The sequence below is a fragment of the Myotis davidii genome, unplaced genomic scaffold (assembly GCF_000327345.1).
Source record: "Myotis davidii unplaced genomic scaffold, ASM32734v1 scaffold319, whole genome shotgun sequence".
Lineage (NCBI taxonomy): Eukaryota > Metazoa > Chordata > Mammalia > Chiroptera > Vespertilionidae > Myotis > Myotis davidii.
The window spans coordinates 752238-775143 of NW_006290675.1; the positions used below are offsets into that span (position 1 = coordinate 752238).

General features: G+C 41.1%; 1 protein-coding gene across 1 annotated transcript in view; it reads left to right on the forward strand.

Annotated features, from left to right (window-relative positions):
- The window catches only part of TRRAP (transformation/transcription domain-associated protein), a 113501-nt gene that overhangs the window by 22568 nt on the left and 68027 nt on the right, over nucleotides 1-22906 (forward strand). The window contains 13 exon segments of the mRNA XM_006763707.2: nucleotides 456-647; nucleotides 2681-2846; nucleotides 5629-5885; nucleotides 7918-8118; nucleotides 10169-10320; nucleotides 12151-12350; nucleotides 13965-14182; nucleotides 14295-14492; nucleotides 15090-15350; nucleotides 16062-16223; nucleotides 17634-17730; nucleotides 19613-19734; nucleotides 20043-20213. Coding sequence (XP_006763770.1) covers nucleotides 456-647; nucleotides 2681-2846; nucleotides 5629-5885; nucleotides 7918-8118; nucleotides 10169-10320; nucleotides 12151-12350; nucleotides 13965-14182; nucleotides 14295-14492; nucleotides 15090-15350; nucleotides 16062-16223; nucleotides 17634-17730; nucleotides 19613-19734; nucleotides 20043-20213 — 2397 coding nt within the window.

Here is a 22906-nt window from a genome sequence, read left to right on the forward strand (position 1 = left end):
GGAGGGGAGGCCAGGGGATTGTCAAGGGCGGGGGAAAAAACAAAGGACACATATGTAATATCCTTTGTAATACTTTAAGCAATAAAAAAAAAATTTCCCTCTCAAAATCTCAAGATGCTTTGGACCAGTTTTCATTAGTAGAAATTCAATATGTGTTAGGTATAGGCTCTTGGTGTTTGATGGTAAGGACAGAATAACAGATTAAGTACTTGAACTGTTCCACTCAAGGCTCAGTAAATCTGTTTCTTTTCTTTTCTTTTTTTTTTTTTTTTTTGGTGAGTAATTAATTTCTTGGAGTGTCTGATTTTGTGTTTTTGGAGTATATTTCTCTTAAAGCTGTTTTGGGGAAGAGATTATTTTTTGTAACATTCTTTTCTTGTTTTGATAGATTGTTGCCTTAAAGCTGTTTTGGGGAAGAGATTATTTTTTGTAACATTCTTTTCTTGTTTTGATAGATTGTTGCCAATTCCTTCTTGGCAAATCCTACTACCTCTGCTCTGTTTGCTACAATTCTGGTGGAATATCTCCTTGATCGCCTGCCAGAAATGGGCTCCAACGTGGAGCTCTCTAACCTGTACCTCAAGCTATTTAAATTGGTCTTTGGCTCAGTCTCCCTCTTTGCAGCTGAAAATGAACAAATGCTAAAGGTAAAGCTTATTTAGATTCAAGTAGTACTTTGTTTTAGGGTTTGTTATTGTTTAAGTCTTATTTTCACTTTTGAACAAAAACCGGAATGGCTCTTTTTATATTTGTAAAGTGCTTTTAGAGTTAAAATATTTGCAACAAATAAGGGCCAAGTATGGAACACATTTCATGTATTTCTAAGCAGAGCTTAATTTATCTGGTGATTTAAAATGAACATTTCTTAACTCCTATGGTAGGCAGTGGATTATCATTAATATTGCTACCACTAGTTTTCTTTTTTAAATTCAGTTTTTTTTTCTGGTTTACACAAGTAAAATTAGAAGCATATTATCCTTATTTTAAAAATTGAGTGATGCAAAAGATTATAGAAGGGAAAAAATGTCTTCACTTACCTCCCAAATCTGATGAGATATATCAGCCATTTTCCACTTTAACTTTGTTTGTTGTGTGTTCATATTCTCTGTGGCAATACATAAACATTCCTGAATGGAATGTTTAGATCAAGAGTTCTAACCATTTGTGTTCCTTAATTCAGATCATCTTGGAGGAGTGTATCTCCAACATTTTTATAGATGACTAATCTTGTATAATTTGATTTTATCAGTTGGTTGAATGTAGAAAAGGGGTAAAAATGAACCCATGGTTAAGTCACCCTTTAAACGTGGCAGATGACAGAACAAATACCTTGTAAACGTTCACTTCCACTTAGGGCAAAATTTTAATTCCTATAGAAAGTTGAATGTTATCACCAGTTGAGTCTGAAGAGAGATGGGGAAAATTTGAAGCTGTAAATAAGATCCTTTTTTTTTTTCTAGAGTAAAAGTACAGATAATGATAAAAAGCAGCAGTAATCTGTGCTTTTTTGTGATGCTTTTCTTAGTCATTTTCAGTTATATAGTAATCTGTTAACCTTAACATTACTTTTTTGTCAATATGGAAGAAAAATACTTGATTTTTAAAAAAGTACTTAATTGTAATGTATCCAAATAACTTGGAATGGTCAAATAATTCTATTTGTACCGACATTAGATATAACTATACAGAATGACAACAAAAACAAAACCTATTGGGGGGGGGGAAGACTGATAGGAAGATGTTCAAGAAAAATATTGAAATCATAAATTCATATAACTTTTTACCTAGAGAACATATTTATTCTGTAAAATAAATATGCTATTTAGAGTAACAAGTTTGGAATTGTATTAGTGATTATACCAACAGTTTACAGTTCACAGTTCACTTTAAATATACCTGCAAGAAAGTATCATGTTAAATTTAACCCGTCACATGTCAAAACTAGGATTTGAAGTACAAGATAAAAATGTTAACTAAAGGTACTGTAAGCTAATAAAGTGCTTTTTTATTAAAGTGCTTCTTTTATTAAAAAGAAATACCCATTTTTCGATCAAGTCTTCCAAAACCTTATCATAAATGTCTTTTGAGGCTCTTCCAAACTTTACATATTTGGTTGCTAGGGAATTTTAGTTCCTTTAGATTACTTGTTGCATTTAGATTGTCATAGGAAACAGGCTTCTTTCATCTTGTTTGATTATTTAGTCTTATACATGAGTGACTATTTTCATGAGAACTGCAGAGTTGACAGATAGGAACCTATTAAATGCTTCTTTCACACCCAAACTGGTGGAAACCAACATATATTTTAAGAGAAATTAATTTGAGTCAAATAAAAGCTGGCAAGTTCTTGTTTTGTTTTTCAACAAATTTATAAGAATTACCTTCCTGGTAGGGGAGGGTAGGGGTAAGGGGGAGAGATCAACCAAAGGACTTATATGCAAGTATATAGGCCTAACCAATGGACACAGACAACAGGGGGTTGCGGGCATGAGTGGGGGGATGGGAGGTAATATGGGGATAAGGACACATATGTAATAACTTAATCAATAAAAAAAATTAAAAAAAAAAAAGAATTTACCTTCCATTCCTGTCTGATTGCAGTGAATGTTTAGCACAGTTGTTGGGGATGTGGATCCGCCTCATTTAGAGCCTACTAACGTGCCTTTTCTGTATCCTGCAGCCCCACCTGCACAAGATTGTGAACAGCTCCATGGAGCTCGCACAGACTGCCAAAGAGCCCTATAACTACTTCCTGCTGCTTCGGGCCCTGTTCCGCTCTATTGGGGGCGGTAGCCATGATCTCCTGTATCAGGAATTTTTGCCTCTTCTTCCAAACCTCTTGCAAGGTCAGAGCAATGATTTTGGTTGACTTTTAGCCTTGTGTGCGTGACTTTTAGCCTTGTGTGTGGGGCTGCCCTTGGTTGCTGGGGTTCATCCTCTGTACCCATTGAAGGTCATCGTGAGGAGATATATGTATATCCCCTGCAGAGAGAGAGGGAGAGGGAGAATGAGAATGAGGCCCTTCAGTCCCTGTGTTCCACTATCTTTAAAGTCAGTGGGACTTTGAAAGGAGTCCCCTTTCCCCATTCAGTTCTGGTCTCTTTCTCTATACTCAGAGTTGAATGAGAGTTGGAAGGTTTTGGTTTCCTCAGTTAGGACTTGGTTGTATTTCTATAGCATTTGGTAAGCAAGTCTAGAAGGTTGTTTCTAGTGGTTTTGTAAGATCAGGAATCCCTAGATTTGAAAGATAATCAGAACAAGAAGGGCAAACAAGTTACAAAGCTGATTTATAAGTTTATATTTTTATTTAGTTGCTTTACACAGCCAGAATTCAATAATCTACACTAATAAAAGAGAAACATGCAAATTGGCCACCACGCTACACCCACCAGCCAGTCAGGGCGAGTATGCAAATTAACCCAACAAAAATGGCCCTGTCCATAGCGGCCAGGCAGTGCTTGGGGCTGCTGGGGGCCAGATGGGAGACACAAACACACAGAGCCCAGCACCCAGCAGCCCCAAGCCTCGCCATCATGATGCTGGGGCTGCTGGGGGGATCAGAGACATAAACCCGCAGGACTGGCACCCAGGAGCTCTGGCACCCAGCAACCCCAAGGCCAGCCACTGCAGTGTTGGGGCTGCTGGAGGCCTGATCGGAGACACAAACCCGCAGGCCCGGCACCGAGCAGCCCCAAGGCCAGCCACTGCGGTGCTGGGGCTGCTAGAGGCCGGATCAGAGACACAAACCTGCAGGTCTGGCACCCAGCGGCCCCAAGGCCCACCACCGTGGTGCTGAGGCTGCTGGGGGCCAGATCGAAGACACAAACACGCAGGGAGGCTGGCACCCAGCAGCCCCAAGCCCCACCACCTCGGTACTGGGGCTGCTGGGGGCCGGATCGGAGACACAAACCCACAGGGACAGAGGCAGAGGTGGTTAGAGGTGATTAGGCAGGCACGGGAGAGCAGTTAGGGGGATCAGGCTGGCAGGTGAGCAGTTAGGAGCCAGAGGTCTGGAGGGTTCCCAGATTGGAGAGGGTGCAGGCCAAGCTGAGGGGATCCCCCTTCCCGTGCACGAATTTCGTGCACCAGGCCTCTAGTCTATATATAAAAGGCTAAGCGACCATCCGACTAGCTGGTTGGTATGAAGCACACTGACCACTAGAGGGCAGACGCTCAATGCAGCAACTTTGTAGAGTGCCCTCTCACACTCTGGGACCCCTTGGGAGCTGGTTTTGGCCTGATCCCCACAGGCCAGGCCCAGGGACCCCACCTGCTGGAGGGACCCCCTGCTCACTCCACAGACGTCCTTTGAGCCTTGGCGCTGCCAAAGGTGTGGCCAGCCGGGAGGGACTGCTGGAGATTGGCTCCAGGGCGTGTCTGGCCCCTCTGGCCCAGTCCCACCCGCTGGCCACCTTCTAATTAATATCCTTTAAATGTGCATGAATTCGCGCAACAGGTCACTAGTTCCTGTATAATTAGAAATGCTTTCAAAATGTAAAGTTAAAGAAGATCTGTCTTGAGTCCATCCAATGTTTGTGGGTGTGAACTGATTAGAAACATTATCTTAGGAATTTGTATTTTTGTAAGTGTGAGCTACTGGCATTTTAGCAAAGGATTAAATCTAAATTTTCTTTGTAAATTCTTTAAAGAGAAGCCATTTACAACATTGTATACCCAGAAGGCAACTGGGAAATACATATTTGGATATTAAATGTAACATGGTCATAAATCCACCAGGCAAAGTGCTTAACCATAATCGGGCTCCTTTGTTCGTATTTAAACCCATCTCCGGTCATTCTTTAACTTGAGCCCTCTGCTCTGATCAGTCTCATTTCTTCCTGTACACTCTCTGCTGTCCCCAAGCTCATCTCTCCCTACCCTGTTTTGTTCAAGCATATCTCCTTCTGGGGACTTAGCCTTTCCCTCTTTTATCCTCCTTCTCCTACCCTATGGTGACTTGCCTGTCAACTCTTCACTGAGCTCTCTTCAACCTGCAGTACCTTGTGGTGGGTCTGCTGAGTCACATGCTTTTCTCTTTCTAGCTTGCCTCTAAGTGCTTTGAGCTAGTCTTGACCTGACTCGTGTTAGTTAGGAAGGAGCTCAGTAAATACTTGGTTTCCCTCATGAAGAGTGGGGAGGTTGATTTTATAAGAAGGAGGCTCCTCTCTATAAGAAACAAAAGTGGATTTTTGGAAAAATATTTATATTTTAGAGCATAAACATCAACTGACCTACTGGAAACTTGAGATATAAGATTGTAAACCTCAAACTTGAGATGAATGTATCATATCAGAAGTCTCTGTCTTTAGATTGGGCTTATTAATAGTGTAACATTTTAAAAAGGTTGATGTGTAATATATTACAAGACATGTTATAATTATAACTTAGTATATAATAATTATATGCAGCTTGCTGTTGTCACTATGACTAGCACAGACAAAGGGGATCGTGGATGCAGTTATAGAATAGGGTTAGCTAATTAATATAGTAACTTATAAGGCATAAGAAGTCTTCCTATCATCACATTGATGTATATAATGAAAAGTGTACCAGTTATTTTGTACAGTTAACTTCGGCCTGTGTCTGGATGGCAATTTCCCCTCTGACTGTCCCACACCCTGTTATTAGGGCTGAACATGTTGCAGAGCGGCCTGCATAAGCAGCACATGAAGGATCTCTTCGTGGAGCTGTGTCTCACGGTGCCTGTACGGCTGAGCTCTCTCTTGCCGTATTTGCCCATGTTAATGGATCCTTTGGTGTCTGCTCTCAATGGCTCTCAGACGTTGGTCAGCCAAGGCCTGAGGACTCTGGAGTTGTGTGTGGACAACCTGCAGCCCGATTTCCTGTATGACCACATTCAGCCAGTACGCGCAGAGCTCATGCAGGTAAGTCTGTTTTCCTAAGTGCCAGCAGAGGGCGCTAGGTGCTCATTTTAGTGCCTACTGAAGATTTTAGGCCATCTGGCTGGCAGTGACAGGCCTCTGTTGAGCTCTCCATGCTCTGTGGTGGACTGTCTGCAGGATGAAGTGGTGAAATTTTCAACTTATTTTGTGCATCTTCTGGCTATGACAATATGTAAAGAAATACTGTAAGTATTGAGTGACTATTTGTTTCGCAGTACTGCCCTCTTTTTTGGAGGCTTTTACAGGTATCATGTTCCTTTAGTTGGTGACTTACAAAGGCAGGTGTATGGTCACTGTTGCTTCCAGGAGATCCTTTCTTTATTCACAAAAGATTTTGAGCTACACAGTACAGAGGTGCAGATTACTAAGGGAAAACAGCTGTCTGCAAACATTTTATATATAGATATTTTTAACAGTCTTAAATTTTTTTTATTTGTTTTTAGAGAGAGGAAGGGAGAGAGAGAAAGAGAGAGACATCGATCAGTTTCCTCCTACATGTGCCCTGACCAGGGATCAAACCCGAAATTTGAATATGTACCTTGACCAGGAATAAATCCTCAACCTTTTGGTGTACGGGATGACATTCCAACCAACTAAGCCACACTGGCCAGGCAACATTTTGTATTTTTTGTTCATTAGAGTTCATATGTCAGATATCAGGTTTTTCCTTCATTTTTTGCTGCTGCTATTGATTTGTAATGTGGTTGGTAATTGTTAGAGGTTTAGGCTACCCGTTACTTACTCATGTGCCCCATTAGCATAGAGTATTTGACCCCACACTGGGATCAGAATTCCGACAGCTTTATATGATGGGGACTCAGTAACCCCTAAAGGACAGAAGTCTTTGGGTAGAAAAGATTGGAGATGACAACTTGGAAGAACTGCCCCATGGTGGTTGAGCACCATGTGGGAGGAGGAGGCAGGGAGGGGTTCTCCAGCCTCTTGCCATTCTGTGAGGCAGACAGCCCCAGGGAGAGACAGGCCCCTGGCTGCTTTTGGAGGCGCAGTAACCTATCCACTGGGCAAGTGGGATAAGCTGTCTCACTTTAGCTCCATCAACCAGCTAAGTCTGCGTATTTGGAGATCAGAAGCACAGAAACACTAATTCCCACTACCTGCCCCTCCCGGGGAGTAAAGCAGAGGTCACTCTGAAGATAAGTGAGGATTAGGTAGGCCAGGTAGAGGGGGTAGAGGTGAGGGGACTTAGACAACACCTCTCAGCAGTTATTAAGGAGAAGCCTCTTTGGACCTACAGGTACATAAGAGAAATTGGAATTTTGCTTTAGAGGAAAGTACCAAGATTTTCTATTGATTATTGCTAGACACTAATATTGGGCATTGTTTCAGAAGGTGATTTAAGAAATAGATTTTAATAATGAGCTATGGTAATTTTCAAGATATGATAATTTATCTGGGAAAATGGAAAATTTCTGGGAACAGTTGAGTATGTGTGTACAAGGTACACATTATTTATTCTTCCTAATAATGCAGGTCCCAACATGATCCACATTTTCCCCCTTTGCCATCCTTCCTAATGTATAAGATAATTTAAATATATGAGATGATTCATATATCATGTTTTGAAGTTATAAAACCTAGTAGAAGTAAAAATCTGAGAACTTACCATCTAACCCCAGGATGAGAACTTACCAGTAAACCACATTTCTCTCTATGTTCCTCCCAATCCCATTTTGTAAAGATGCCTAAGCTATATATTGCTTAGTTTTCTTGCTTTTCAGCTCGTCAGTATTTACTATGCTACCATTTGTGCTTCAGGAGCATGGAAGAATGTTTATATTTATATATGCATTTTTGTAAAGACATAAACTTTTTCTGGGAGAATACACAAGATCAATAACATTGGCTTCTCCCAAGAAAGGGAATTTGTTAGTTTGGGGGAAAGAGAAGGAAGAAATTTTGCTGTATAGTCTTTTATAACTTTTGGGTTCTAATTTGTGAGCCATGTGAATGCATTACCTTGAAAGGATTTTAATGAAAGTGTGTTGATTTCTAGGCTTTATGGCGTACTTTACGCAATCCTGCTGATAGCATTTCTCATGTAGCCTATCGTGTACTTGGTAAATTTGGTGGCAGTAACAGGAAGATGTTAAAGGAATCCCAGAAGCTGCACTATGTTTTGACTGAAGTTCAAGGCCCCAGTATTACAGTGGAGTTCTCCGATTGTAAAGCATCTCTTCAGCTTCCAATGGAGAAGGTAAATTTGGAAGTCTCTGGGAGCTTCTTAATCCTATATAATAAAAGTCTAATATGGTAAGTGTCTGGTCATCCAGTCGTCCAATCAATCAAAGCATAATATGCTAATGATATGCTAAGGGCGCTCAACCGCTTGCTATGACATTTACTGACCACCAGGGGGAAGACAGTCGACCAGTCACTATAATGTGCACTGACTACCAGGGGCAGACGCTCCCACTGGTAGGTTAGCTTGCTGCTGGGGTCTGAGCGAGAAGGGTGGGACACGCCCTGGAGCCCTCCTGCGGTCCCTCCTTGGCTGGCCAACCTCCCATGTCCCTTTTTGGCCCCAATCATGCACTGATGATGTCCCTTGGCCTGGCCTGCACCCTCTTGCAATCTGGGCTGAGGGATGCACCCCCCCACCCCATGCACAAATTTTGTGCACCAGGCCTCTAGTGATACTATAAGTTTCTTTTTAAGAATTCCTATTTGAAAATATGTGAATAAAACATGTACTCTTTTTTGTGAGGGAATTTATAACTCAAAGAAGAATGAGATTTATTTGGAGACCAGTTGGGTGGGTGAGGGAGCTTTCATACCACCAGGAGGCCAGCGGAGGGGTGTTACCCCTGAGGCTTTGGACCCTTGAGCAGGTCCATCTTTCCTGAGGGACCAGAAGGTGATGCCCTGCCCACCTGGCCCTGGAACTTAGTGGTTTGTTTTAGTGTTTTTATTGATTTCAGAGAGAGGGATAGAAACATCAATGATGAGAGAGAATCATTGATCAGCGGCCTCCTACACGCCCCCTACTGGTTATGTGCCCTGACTGGGAATTGAATCTGCCACCTTTTGGTGTATGGGATGATGCTCCTACCAACTGAGCCACACCAGCTAGGGTGGGAGAACCCAGGTTTTGAAGATAGGCTTCCACAGTCCTCCTGCACCTTTATGGAAACTTTATGGTGCTTGTGGAGCTCCTTTCCCAGCAGGCAGCATCCTCAGCGCCATGGCATGCCCAGTGAGCTGAAGGAGTCGACTAGGCAAAGGGAATGACCAGCGAGACCAACCCCAGTGCCAGTAAATTTCTGTTAAAACAGTCATTTATTTTTTTCCAGTGGGTAATTGGCTCATAGCTTACATTGATTCTTAAAAATAAAATTTCTAAAATTATCCTCACATGATTTATTACCTATTAATGACCAGATTAGAGGCAGTAGGAGAAACGACAGTTCTGCTGTGCCCAGAAGACTCAGACACACGGCTGGGGTGATGTGGTGAGAAGCTGTATCACACTGAGCGGCCCTGTGTGCTTTGTCGCCTGGCTGGGTCTGGAGTGCAGGGCTCTGTCCTTGTCGGCTCTTTTTCTGGCTCTTCACACAGAGCCTGGATAAATGTTTAATTTTTGATACAGATTAGTTCTTTGATACATATGTATATAATTATCATTAAGTTAATATCTTTAGCTGATAAAGGCTTCAAATTATTTTTCTGTGTGATTGTTCCTCCCCTACCTTTCTGGTCAATTTCATTGAAATGAAAAGGATAAAAATATGAGTGTAGCTATATAGGTGTTCTGAAAAAAAAGATGTAAACCTTTTTCTCTTTTAAAGAAGAATTTAGTGAAAGCTTAGGAAAGTTGTCTTTTAGTTTTGAACTTAGACACAGGAAAGTCTGTGGTCTGCAGAAAGTTCATTATTCTCTTGAGGACCTTGATAAGTGTGTAGATGACCCAGTGTCTAGTTTAATCCAGCAAATCTACCACAAGGACTCTTAAAGTCTCATTTAATTTCTGGAATCTCCTATTGGCTGTTTAAGCATAAAATTAGTAAACTCCATTTTACATTTTAATTTGAACTGTGCAGTTCCTTATTCATGATACTTTCATCGCCTTCTCTGGAGGTCTTACACAGGGAGTACTTGCTACCCTGTGTAGTCCCACTCTGCTCACTTCAAGAGAAAAAAATACGCATTAAGATTCTTTTGCGTGTTGAAAATGCTTTCAGTGAAAGACTTTCAAGGACATGTAATTTGGTACCAACTATAACTTTTGTTTTTATTTGTTGTCATAGGCCATTGAAACCGCTCTGGACTGCCTGAAAAGTGCCAACACTGAGCCCTACTACCGGAGGCAGGCGTGGGAAGTGATCAAGTGCTTCCTGGTGGCAATGATGAGTCTAGAGGACAATAAACATGCTCTCTATCAGCTCCTTGCACACCCTAAGTATGTTGGTAATTTAATTCTCTGCAATTGAATATACCTTGCTTCAGGAATGAGGGATGGAGAGGACCTTTAAGATATCTTAATGTTATGAGCATGTTCCTTCTAGTTAGGAAAACGACATGTTATTTGCCTAATAATGCTTCCGTTGGCTTTTAGAGAAAATGGGAGCAATTGGGTGCTTGAGTATTAGAATTTATCAGTTGTGATCTGCCTTTATGATTGACTCCTCATTAGGTTGGAAGTTTCAAGAACCGAGGGTGATACTCTTTTCTCTTTCTTCTGCCCACCATTATATTCACAGGCCTGTCACGTGATACACACTCAGTGGATCTTTTACTTTTCCAGTCCATAGTGATATTTTCTTTCTCCAGATATTTGTCATGTGATATTTGTATTTTGCTCCTATAATTTAGGTTATGGTCAGTTGTTGGCATGAGGGTGGGAGAGGGATTGACTTTTTGGGGTGACATGTCTTAAAATTGGATAGTGGTGATGGTTGTACAATTACAGAAATGTAAAACTCATTGAACCATATGATTAAAATAAATGAATCCTATGGTATATAATTTATTTCTCAAAGCTGTTAAGAATCATAATAGAAAAGAACAAACGTCAAATTGAGCTAAATACTTGTGCAAAAAAATTGAGCAAAAAAACAACTCAGGCAGTTTTATGGAACATATTAAATAAAAATCTAAAAATAAAAAAAATATATATAAAAAACCAAGAAGTTTAACAAAAGTAAATTTGACATGTGCAAATTTAAAAAAAATCATTTAAGTATTTCAAACGTTTACTTTAAAAAATATACATATATTTAAATAACTCAGTAATGAGAATTTTTCTCTTTCTTGTTTTTTTAAAAAACTGATTTCAGAGAGGAAGGGAGAGGGAGAGAGAGAGAAACATCAATGATGAGAGAATCATGGATCAGCTGTCTCCTGCACACCCCCTACTGGCGATTGAGCCTGTAAACCCAGGCATATGTCCTTGACTGGAATCAAACCTGGGACCCTTCAGTCCACAGGCTGATGCTCTATCCACTGAGCCAAACTGGTTTCGGCCAGTTACTGTTTTTATCAATGTTATATCATGTCTTTGTTGTTTTTATATAATGTTTTTAGTTTTATATCATGTCTGTTTTTATATCATATTTTTTATTAATCAATTTATATATTGTCATATACATTTTACTGATATTCTTTCATCTCTGACACTTCTATTATAGAGAAAGGGTGAATAGTGATATTAAAATATTTCTTCTAATTAATTTCCTTTCAATGTGCATGAATCCGTGCACTAGGCCTCTAGTTTAATTATAAAAGATAAATTCGCCCTGACTGGTTTAGCTCAGTGGATAGAGCGTCAGCCTGCAGACTGAAAGGTCCCAGGGTCGATTCCGGTCAAGGGCATGTACCTGGGTTGCGGGCACATCCCCAGTGGGCTGTGTGCAGGAGGCAGCTGATCGATGTTCCTCTCTCATCGATGTTTCTAACTCTCTATCCCTCTCCCTTCCTCTCTGTAAAAATCAATAAAATATATTAAAAAAAAAAGATAAATTCAAACCTAAAATGAAATATTATAAAAAATTGAATCTGCTGCCCTTTTGTTATTTCCCTCTGATCCATTGCCTATGCTGCTATCAGGTAGAACATATTTGATGAATCAGTGGTTATAAGTGTTCATACTGAAATTAAAGCAGAGAAATTAATTTACTCGGTCCTATCTGAATGAGGAAGAAGGGTGGGTTGCAATAAAAAAAAAAGTCATGGTGAAGCCATCAGCTCAGGACTTTGGTGTTATGATGGTGGATTAAATTTTGTCTTCCAGCTTTACAGAAAAGACCATACCTAATGTCATCATATCACATCGCTACAAAGCACAAGATACTCCAGCTCGGAAGACATTTGAGCAGGCTTTGACCGGGGCATTCATGTCTGCAGTCATTAAAGATCTTCGGCCCAGCGCCCTGCCCTTTGTAGCCAGCCTGATCCGCCACTACACAATGGTGGCAGTTGCCCAGCAGTGTGGTGAGTGGGGCCAAGGACCGGTTATTTGACTTCAAAAACTTGGTCAGGACATGGTAGTCTTTCAGAGAAGCTGAGGTTGGCTGATTGATTTTTGGCCTTTGTTTTCTAATTTTCCACTTGAAAAAGATCATTGGTATTTCAGCAATGGGTGCTGTATTGTGAAAATTGTTTCCAAGTGTTAGCTATAAAATGCACTCAGTATTTCGGCCCTTTGTGTTTTTATGAAAAAGGGGGCTGAATAGTCTTGGCTGTGTAAACAGAGACAGTTTGCAGTTACACTTATTGCTGACCTTCCTCCATGTGTTTTCCATCGTCACCTCTCTGCTCTTCAGCCAGCTCCTCGAAGGCTCCCTTGCAGTGCTCATCTCTGCTCCTGGGATGCTCACCCATCTCTTCTCTCTGCCTGGAATAGCTACTTGCTTCTGCTGCAGGGGTTCTCAGGCTCTGGGTGTGAAGGACAGAGTTTGTCTTCTTGGCTTTATTTTTAAGCCACTACAGACTGGTGGTTTGGTAGAACACAGTAGGACTGTCAGGGCTGCCCAGTGCTATGTAAGTTTCTGCACACTTACTCCCAACTTGGGTAACTACTCCCAGACTAGTGCTGGCCAGTGGACGCCCTTGAGGAGCACTGCACTCGGGCATGTCCTCAGAGCCCTCACCCTGGAGAACGACGATGGGCTTTCTTGAGGCTGTAGAACATGTGGGACTTTCCCCTCATAACTCTTGGCCTGGACAGTTGGTACTGTACAATTTAGCACTTAGATTATTTCTCAGTGTTTCTTCTGTGTTAACGTTAACTTTCCAGCAGACCTGTAAGTTTTTTGATAATTCTCAACTTGTGGGTCCTAGGCACCTGTGAGGCATTAATAGTTGCTGGCAGGTTGTTCTTTGTGTGTATGTTGGGTGTCATACTTGGGTGCTGTTGCTTTTTTTTGTGTGTGTGAATTGTTACTTTTGATTGTTATATGCATGTCAGGAATGTACAGAGGGTAACCCATAGTTATTGGCATGCTCTGCCCTTTGGCCTGTTGAATGACTTTTTAAAAAGAAGGGACCTGATTGTGGTTCTCTCTCTCTTTTTTCCTTTTTTTTTAAAGTTGGCCATGAGAATATTTTAGGAGAAATAAACTATTTTTTAAAATATATTTTTATTGCTTTCAGAGAGGAAAGGAGAGGCAAAGAGAGAGATAGAAAAATCAATAATGAGAGAATCGTTGATCAGCTTCCTCCTGCACACCCCTACTGGGGATTGAGCCTGCAACCCAGGCATGTGCCCTTGACTGGAATTGAACCCGGGACCCTTCAGTCCACAGGCCAACATTCTATCCACTGAGCCAAACCAGCAAGTGGTTCTTATTTCAAATTAATACATTTTTGACTTATGATTGAGGAAATCTGAAAGTAATACAATGTTTAATAAAAAACATTCAGAAAAATTACCTTAGTGTAAATCAGACTCCTTAGTTTAAAAATATTGAGTTTAATAGAAGTTGGTCTAAAGTATTAAGTTCCTAACCTCAAAGAAAAGAAAATGAGGTACTTTTGCAGTTTGAGGGGCAAGAATGTTGGTATGCGGATACTCTTCTCTCTCATGCACCCTGTGCTCTCCTCCAGGTCCTTTCTTGCTGCCTTGCTACCAGGTGGGCAGCCAGCCCAGCACAGCCATGTTTCACAGTGAAGAAAACGGGTCGAAAGGAATGGATCCATTGGTTCTCATTGATGCCATAGCTATATGTATGGCATATGAAGAAAAGGAACTTTGCAAGATTGGAGAGGTGGCTCTTGCTGTGATATTTGATGTTGCAAGTATCATCCTGGGCTCAAAGGAGAGGGTAAGGCTGGATCTCCTGTTTGTGGGGTTTGTACCTGAGGGTGTCATTCTAGAAACTCGTAGTTTAAGAATTGCGGTAACACATTAAGGTTTGTGTTTGTTTTTCTCTCCAGGCATGCCAGCTGCCTCTGTTTTCTTACATTGTGGAGCGCTTGTGTGCGTGTTGTTATGAGCAGGCCTGGTATGCAAAGTTGGGGGGTGTGGTGTCCATTAAGTTTCTCATGGAGCGGCTGCCGCTCACCTGGGTTCTGCAGAACCAGCAGACATTCCTCAAAGCGCTTCTCTTTGTCATGATGGACTTAACTGGAGAGGTAGGTGATGGTGGCTCCAAACCTATAACCAGGCTGTCTCAAGAAGCTGATTTGCTGGAGAATAGCAAGAGTCAGTTCTGCAAATTTGCTCTCCTAGAAGCTTAGGTTTTATATCAACACCTTCAATAAAATGACAGATGAGAACCCCTCTAGGTTTTCTCTGGTTATCAGATATCTATCTGTTTTCATAAGGAGCAGTCAGAAACCAGAGAACTTACCACAGAACATCTGTGACCTGTGAAGGAAGCACCACTCCTCAGTCTTGTCTTGGGGCTCAGTAGTGCACATGGTCCAGCATTTCCACAGACGCTGCATTCTTTATGAACGTATATGCAGGCAGAATATCTGGGCATCGCTAGCTTATCTGTTTGGTAAATACAAAGATCCTGTCTACACCACGTTTTCCTTTCTGAGTGACTCAGGAATTACCTATAAGTACCTAATGGAAGTTATGAAATAGTCTTATTAAAGTAGTTGGCACGAGGGGCGTGACCTCCCCCTTAGAGACAGTTTTTATGGCAGGCAGGTTGCGCAGGAGACATGGGTGTCCTGGGCAGCGTTGTTCCCTTTTTGATCGAAGGAGTCCTTGGCCTGCAGGTTTCCAATGGGGCCGTTGCCATGGCCAAAACCACGCTGGAGCAGCTTCTGATGAGGTGTGCGACACCTTTAAAAGAGGAGGAGAGAGTGGAAGAGATTGTGGCAGCTCAGGAAAAGTCTTTTCACCACGTGACACACGACTTGGTTCGAGAAGTCACCTCTCCAAATTCCACTGTGAGGAAACAGGCTATGCATTCACTGCAAGTTTTGGCCCAGGTCACTGGAAAAAGTGTGACAGTGATAATGGAACCCCATAAAGAGGTGAGATTTCTGTCACCAGAGCAAGGGTAACATGATCAAAACTTTTGAGACTTTTTTCTCCCTTTAAATCTGAGAGAGGATACATAATTTATAATTTTGTGTCCACTTTACAGAATACTATTACATATGCTGTTTTTAACCTCAGATATGTAAAAATCAATGTGCTTATATTAATGGTTCTATTGGTAATGGCCAGTGTCAAGAGGATAGAAGGTTGGTTTCCTGGATCAGTATAGCACAATCTGGTAGTTTTGTGTTTTTAAAAAAATATATATTTTATTGATTTTTTACAGAGAGAAAGGGAGAGGGATAGAGAGTTAGAAACATTGATGAGAGAGAAACATCGATCAGCTGCTTCCTGCACACTCCCTACTGGGGATGTGCCCACAACCAAGATACATGCCCTTGACCGGAATCGAAACTGGGACCCCAGCAGGCTGACGCTCTCCACTGAGCCAAACTGATCAGGGCTGTGTTTGTTTGTTTGTTTGTTTTAAGAGAGGTTACTCTGAAGCCTTAGGAATGAAGTATATCAGACACCCATGGCCCAGTTTTAGCACATGAAGCATCTCTCTGTCACTTAATTAAAAGGCATCTGTAATAACCTTTAATCTCTTATGATTTTCAAATTGGTAATTGCTTTAGAATATTGTGATGAGAGCCTTTTTGAGGGGCATGTGTTTAGTTGTAGTTCCTCCTTACCTGTCCCAGGTCCTCCAGGATATGGTCCCACCTAAGAAGCATTTGCTCAGACACCAGCCTGCCAATGCACAGATCGGCCTGATGGAGGGGAACACGTTCTGTACCACATTGCAGCCCAGGCTCTTCACAATGGATCTTAACGTGGTGGAGCATAAGGTGTTCTACACAGAGGTAGGGGGGGTGGTGGTACGCGTGGTGTGGATGGTGATGACGTGTGTCTGGTAAACTGTCTTTGTGCATGAAGACTGGTTAGGCAGCACTCAGAGAAGGCCTGGGAGGTGACCACAGGGAACCAGCAATAGCCTGGCACAGCACTCGGCACACCTATGTTACATCTGGGATTGGGGAGAAGGTGGGCATAGTGATTGCAGATGTTCAACAAAAGGTGGGTGTTTCCTGAGTCCTTTGAATTCTCTTAGCCCTCTACCAAGGAAACTTGCTCTTCAGGGCTTTCAAGTTGTAATCTAGAGCTAAGACTGTACCATCTACTTTAGTCACTGTCCCATCTGCTGGTGCTCAGAATAAGACGGCACAAGCAAGTGCCAGCTTACTGAGTTTATTAGACACTTAACCGTTTGACTGCTAAGGAGCGCTATCGTGCTCTTCTTATTTAAAACAAATTTATGTAAACAATTGGTATTTTTTAATTTTTGTTGTTGCAGAGCAATACAAGTGAGTTTATTGTATAAAAAGTGTTTTACATTTTTCCCATACACGCGCAATTAGTGCCGCAGTTTTGGCATATGTCTGAAAAAAAACGTTAGCAGCCAAACGGTTAAACGTGCCAGGCACTGTTGAGACCTTACTTCACATGAATGCCCTCTGTAGCTCTGACCTCCTGAAGATACAGAAACTGAGCATGAGCATTTGGTATACACCTAAGGTCATAGCAGAGAAGCTGCAGATCATAGGTGGGGACCATGACTGTTACTTTGGAGCCTTGTCCTGCTGGGTTCTCGTGCTGCTTAGTGGACTTGACTTGCCCCTCGATTCAAGATAATGGGCAGAGGCAGATGACATCTTACAAGTGTTTGCTACTGTAAACTTCCCAATTTACAGTGTGTATACAGTAATAAACAGAAATTAATCTTTAGATACAGTCAGATTAAAAGCATTAATTCTTTTAAAAATATATTTTATTGATTTTTTACAGAGGAAGGGAGAGGGATAGAGAGTTAGAAACATCGATGAGAGAGAAACATCGATCAGCTGCCTCCTGCACATTCCCCCGCTCTATCCACTGAGCCAAACTGGTTAGGGCTAATTCTTTTTTTTTAATGCTTATCTCTGAGGATATTTTTTTCCATTTACTTATAGTGAAAGTAGGAGAGAGAGAAAGAGAAACATGGATGTGAGAGAAACACATGGATTGGTTGCCTCCCACACCTGACCGGGGACGGGGATGAACCTGCAACCAAGGTACATGCCCTTGACCTGGAATAAAATTCTTTGGAATTTGAGTTCAGTTTGTCAGTTAATTGTGTTGTGGGTGTGTGGAAGATTGCTGTGCTCTTTTATTTGTAAGGTTATTATGTCATTACAGTAAGAGCAGGCTAAATTACATTGCTTTATCTTTTGCAGCTTTTGAATTTGTGTGAGGCTGAAGATTCAGCTTTAACAAAGCTGCCCTGTTACAAAAGTCTTCCATCACTCGTGCCTTTGAGAATTGCAGCACTAAGTAAGTTCATAGAAATCTGAAACAAGTTACTGGGGATAAAAGTGAAAGGGGACAGTGGCCTTTTATGTTGTTTAATTTTTTTTTTTTTTTGGCTTCTTGTGTTGTTTCTAAGGTGGGATCAAAAACTATGTGTGTATTTATCAAACTAGATAATGAGATGTCTGGATTATATAGATTGTTAGGATTTAAATAATTTCTTATTCTATAGTAAATTCTATTTAATAAACTATAGTTCTATAGTAAATTTTATTTAATAAACTATATGAACCTAATATTCTGGTTTAACAGAGTTGTCATACCATTCATATATTACCATTTTCATCCAACAGAGTATTTAGTAAGATATACAACATTCTTTATAGACTTTGTAATGATTCAGAAGCATCTGAGAATCCTGCTGGCTCTAGATTTTCCTGAATTTTAGCTATCAGTGTTTAGTACAGGAATTGTGTTAAGTTTAAAAAAATATACTAGGTCAGTACTCACCCTTGTGCTTAGAAACAGTCATTTCCTCCCCTTTTTGGTAATACCCAATACAGGTTTTTAAGTTGACTTTGTCTCTTGATCTATTGATATTTATACCCTTAATAAATTTATACCCTAATCCTTGAATTAGCGGTAGAGAAGCTGAGAAACAGAGAATATAATATCCAAGCTTGAGGATGGGGCTGGGTGGGGTGCTTAAGACAAAGTAAGCCAGAGTGAGGGAGGTGCAGAGCAGGGATGTTTGCCAGCTTCTCACTTTTTCTGAGTTGGGATTTTTTATTTGGGGTGCCCTTAGACATTCCTGTTGGCAACATGGTCCTCTTGCTAGGATGTTCTCTCTTTTTGTTGTTGGTAAGCCTCAGCTGAGGATATTTTTTCTGTTGGTTTTTAGAGAGTGTGGAAGGGAGGGAGGGAGGGACATCAATGTGAGAGACATATCTGTTAGCTGCCTTCCCGACTGGGGCTGGGGATTGAACCTGCAACCCAGGTACTTGCCCTTGACCTGGAATCAAGCACACATGCCCCAACCAGGGTGGGAACGAACCGGCAACCCAGGTATGTGCCCTTGACCAGGAATTGAACCTGTGACCCTTTGATGCACTGGCCCGATGCTCTTCCATTGAGACACACCAGCCAAGGCTAGGCTGTTCTCTCCTAATGAGCATACGATTGAGGTGTGTCTCCTTTCCTCAGAATATTTGTATTTTCAAAGTCTCTCAAGTTGGGAGGAGGCTGCCTGATTAGATATGAATAGTGGAGCGAAGCCTGGCTGTGTGTGTGTCTATTCTTTTCATCAAGGCCATGCCCTCTTCATGAATTCAGCAAGCATCTGACCACAGGTCAGCCATGCTCACCCTCTGTGAAGATGTCGTGGGGGCAGCAGTGTCATTGGGGACCTTCTTTCTTCCCTCTTCTGCCCTCTCCCTCCTATCTGGACAATGTAAAATCTGTCATGGCCCCTCTGGCTGTTGATGTCACCCTTAGATAATGCCAGTAGAGGATCATGTGGTCTTTCTGTCTTTCTCAAGGTCAGATACTAGGAAAGAGGGTTAGTGACACATAATTTTTGTGGGTAAGAGCCTTTATTTATTTATTTTTAAAGATGTACCCTTTTATTTTTATTGATTTCAGAGAGGAAGGTAGAGGGAGAGAGACAGAAACATCAATGATGAGAGAGAATCATTGGCTGCCTCCTGTATGCCCCCTACTGGGAATCGAGCCCATGACCCAGGTACATGCATTTGACTGGAATTGAACCCAGGGCCTTTTGGTCTGAGGGCCAATGCTCTTGTCTACTAAGCCAAACTGGCCAGGGCTGGTAAGAGCCTTTAGATAAGCAATATGTTCATGTATTTTCAGGTTAATAATGAGATTATATTACTTTTTCTCCCTAAAGATGCACTTGCTGCCTGCAATTACCTTCCTCAGTCCAGAGAGAAGATCATTGCTGCACTCTTCAAAGCACTTAATTCCACAAATAGTGAGCTCCAGGAGGCTGGAGAAGCCTGCATGCGAAAGGTGAGGGGTGTGTATGTGTGTGTGTGTGTGTGTGTGTGAATTCGGTTTAGGAGTTCTGTTTACCTTGTCTGTGTGCCTGGAAATCTGCACGTTAATAGCCACTGGATTGTAATAATGTCTCTACTGGTTCCATAGTCATACCAAACCTTTAAAAATATTATACAGCAATGACTAGTCAATAGATATGTTTAATGTTTCATTTTTTCAAGGAACACAGAAACTTGCTGGTAGAGTTGCACATAAGTTCTATTCTATTCTAAAGTATAGTCTGTTATCTGTTTTCATTTGTAACCTTTCTTTTAAAATAGTTTTTAGAAGGTGCTACCATAGAAGTAGATCAAATCCACACACATATGCGACCTTTGTTGATGATGCTGGGGGATTATCGAAGTTTGACGCTGAATGTTGTGAATCGTCTGACTTCGGTTACCAGGCTCTTCCCAAACTCCTTCAATGATAAATTCTGTGATCAGATGATGGTAAGCTAAATGCATGTAAATATATTCTATAATAAACCTGAAAATTGGAATTATTTTTTTAAGTAAGTAATATATTTACATGGTTTAAAATTCAAAGGGTATGGAAGGGTATGCTGTGAAAGTATCCCTCCTCTCCTCCAACTCTCCACCCGCTTCCCAGTGTTAACAGTGTCCTTCTGGAGGCTTTTACATTTGTAATAGGATATGTGTATATTCTTTTGTTTCCCACAAAAGGAAGGATAATATAATCACAGTTCTTACTTTTCCTATCTACTACCCCACCATTTCATCAGAACATAAAGTTCTTCTTCATTCTGTTTTGTGATGACAATAATCCTTATGTGGCCATGCCCTCGTTTATGTAACCAGGCCCCCACTGATGACCTTCTAGATTAGAGGTGGGGAACCTTTTTTCTACCAGGAGCCATTTGGATATTTATAGCATCATTCGTGGGCCACACAGAATTATGAGCTTAACAATTAACCTGCTGTATTTGATCAAACATTTAATTAATTCCCCCCTAATGCCTTGCTGGGGCCAGACCAAATGATTTCACAGGCCTTATAGGGCCCATGGTATGGCCTGAGGGCCGGATGTTCCCCACACCTGATCTAGATTATTCCCAGTCTTTTGATTTACAGACGATGATACAGTGGAAAACTTGAAAGAACTTTAGAAATCCTTTGGGTTTTTAGAATTATCAAGGAAATAATGATGCAAATAAAATCTGTTTGGCAGTGTTTAAATTTGAAGTGTAAGCAGGTGAAGGAGATTCAGCTATTAATTTTCTTAGTATTTGATTTTGTTTCTGGTAAATAGACACTTATAAATACTGCAAATGTACATGTATTTTTCATAAATAGCCTTTGGCCATATAGATATTTAAGATACTAGAGGTGGGTTTTTTAAAAATTCGGTTTTGTTTGATATACCTTTCCCTCAGATGTAAACAGGAGTGAGCAGATAGTTAGATTTAGATATAGATATAGTGCGTTACAGAGTATAGATATATGTGTATATGAAAACCACACAACTTTTTACCTCACGTAGTAGCTTCTTTATAGACACCTAAAAAATGAACAGTGACCCAAACACCTAATTGGGAATTGATAATAATATTGTGATTGGCCCTAGAAACTGTGATGCCATAATGGAAGAGTGTGAATGGGAAGCAATATTATGTGGAAGTGAATTTTCCAAATTGGAAGAACCCTTCTGTTTAAGATTCCAAATATATGTAATGCACATACATACCTACCAGTTTATACTCATACATTCACAAGTGTGGTTAAATTAAGTGATATTAATCACTTCCTAGTCAGAGCACAAATATACATGTTATCTTATAGACTGTTACAACTATTGGTGCTTTCATATATGAGATTTGTGCATATCTTTTCTATGTCCTAATGTTTTTATATTTGCCTCCTTTTTTACTGTTTGTCTCTTCCAACTCTGTCAGCTGTCATTTGTTGCAGTCTTTGCTGCCTGCCTGAAGCAACTTGATTGTTTTTTGCATTTTTACCCCTAATCTAACCCTTCAGATTTGCTGTTAGCTGGGAATTCCTTCAGTGATTTGTTATCTGATATTTAAAACAGTGTGAAGAGACTGCCTCCCAGTCTGTGGTTTCTGACTAAGTTCAGGAATCTTTTCCAATAAAACAAAGTTACGTAGGTTTGGGGGATTTTTTCCTTTCTCTGGCAATATAGACATTTTCTGAGTGGTTAAAAATCCTCTAAAAGCAGAGAAAGTTGATGTACTTGGATAAAGAATGATTGAAGTTACTGTCTGTTCAGCCATTTCCATCTGGCACCACCTCGCCCGAGACCATCCGGGGAGTGTGTGGGTGGTGCTTGTGTTTGTGGCTTGGGTCTTCCCATCGTGTCCCAGGTCCACCGGGCTGTGCCAGGTGTGGTGGTCAAGGACACGTTTGCCCTTCTTACTCATGTCCTTCAGAACTGTGCCCAGACTCGGAGCCTTTGTTTTCCCTCATGATTAGCTTTTGAGGTTAACAGCGTAAGACTTCAGTGTAAGAGATAAGACACCTTACTTTGTAGAGGGGCATTCGTGGGAACAACCCGGAAATTTTCCTTTCTTAAAATTTGAACTGCTTGAGATTTGGTCTTGAAGTCTCTAATGTGGTTAGTTATTTTGGGTACTTCCTTATTTAACTAGACATGGATTTTATATACCATTAGCATTCATTTCTTTCCTTTGGGTAATCCAAAAACAGAATGACGTAGCTGGTCACTTATTGCACTTTTAATTTTGTCACTTTCATGTCTTTGGTATAAATAGTTATTCTAATAGTGTAGGTTTTATGAAAATATATTCTGGTGACTTACTTCAAGGAATTTTATTGGTAAAATATTGTTAGCTTAGTATACTTAGTTTCTTAAAGAAATGTGTTGTTTTAGGGGTTCTCAACATATGATTCTTAGAACATTGGCCCTGCAATTTGTAGGGGAAAAAACCTCCATTGGTTAAGTTTGGGAAACAACTTCCTGTACTCTCCTCTTAAAGTTTACATTAAAGGCTCATGGAAAAGTGTTTATTTATTTACTAGAGGCCCAGTGCACAATATTTGTGCATTGGGGGGTGGGGGTGGGTGGGAGTTGTCCCTCAGCCCGGCCTGTGCCCTCTTGCAGTCTGGGACCCCTCGGGGAATGTCCCCCTGCTGGCAGTCAGACA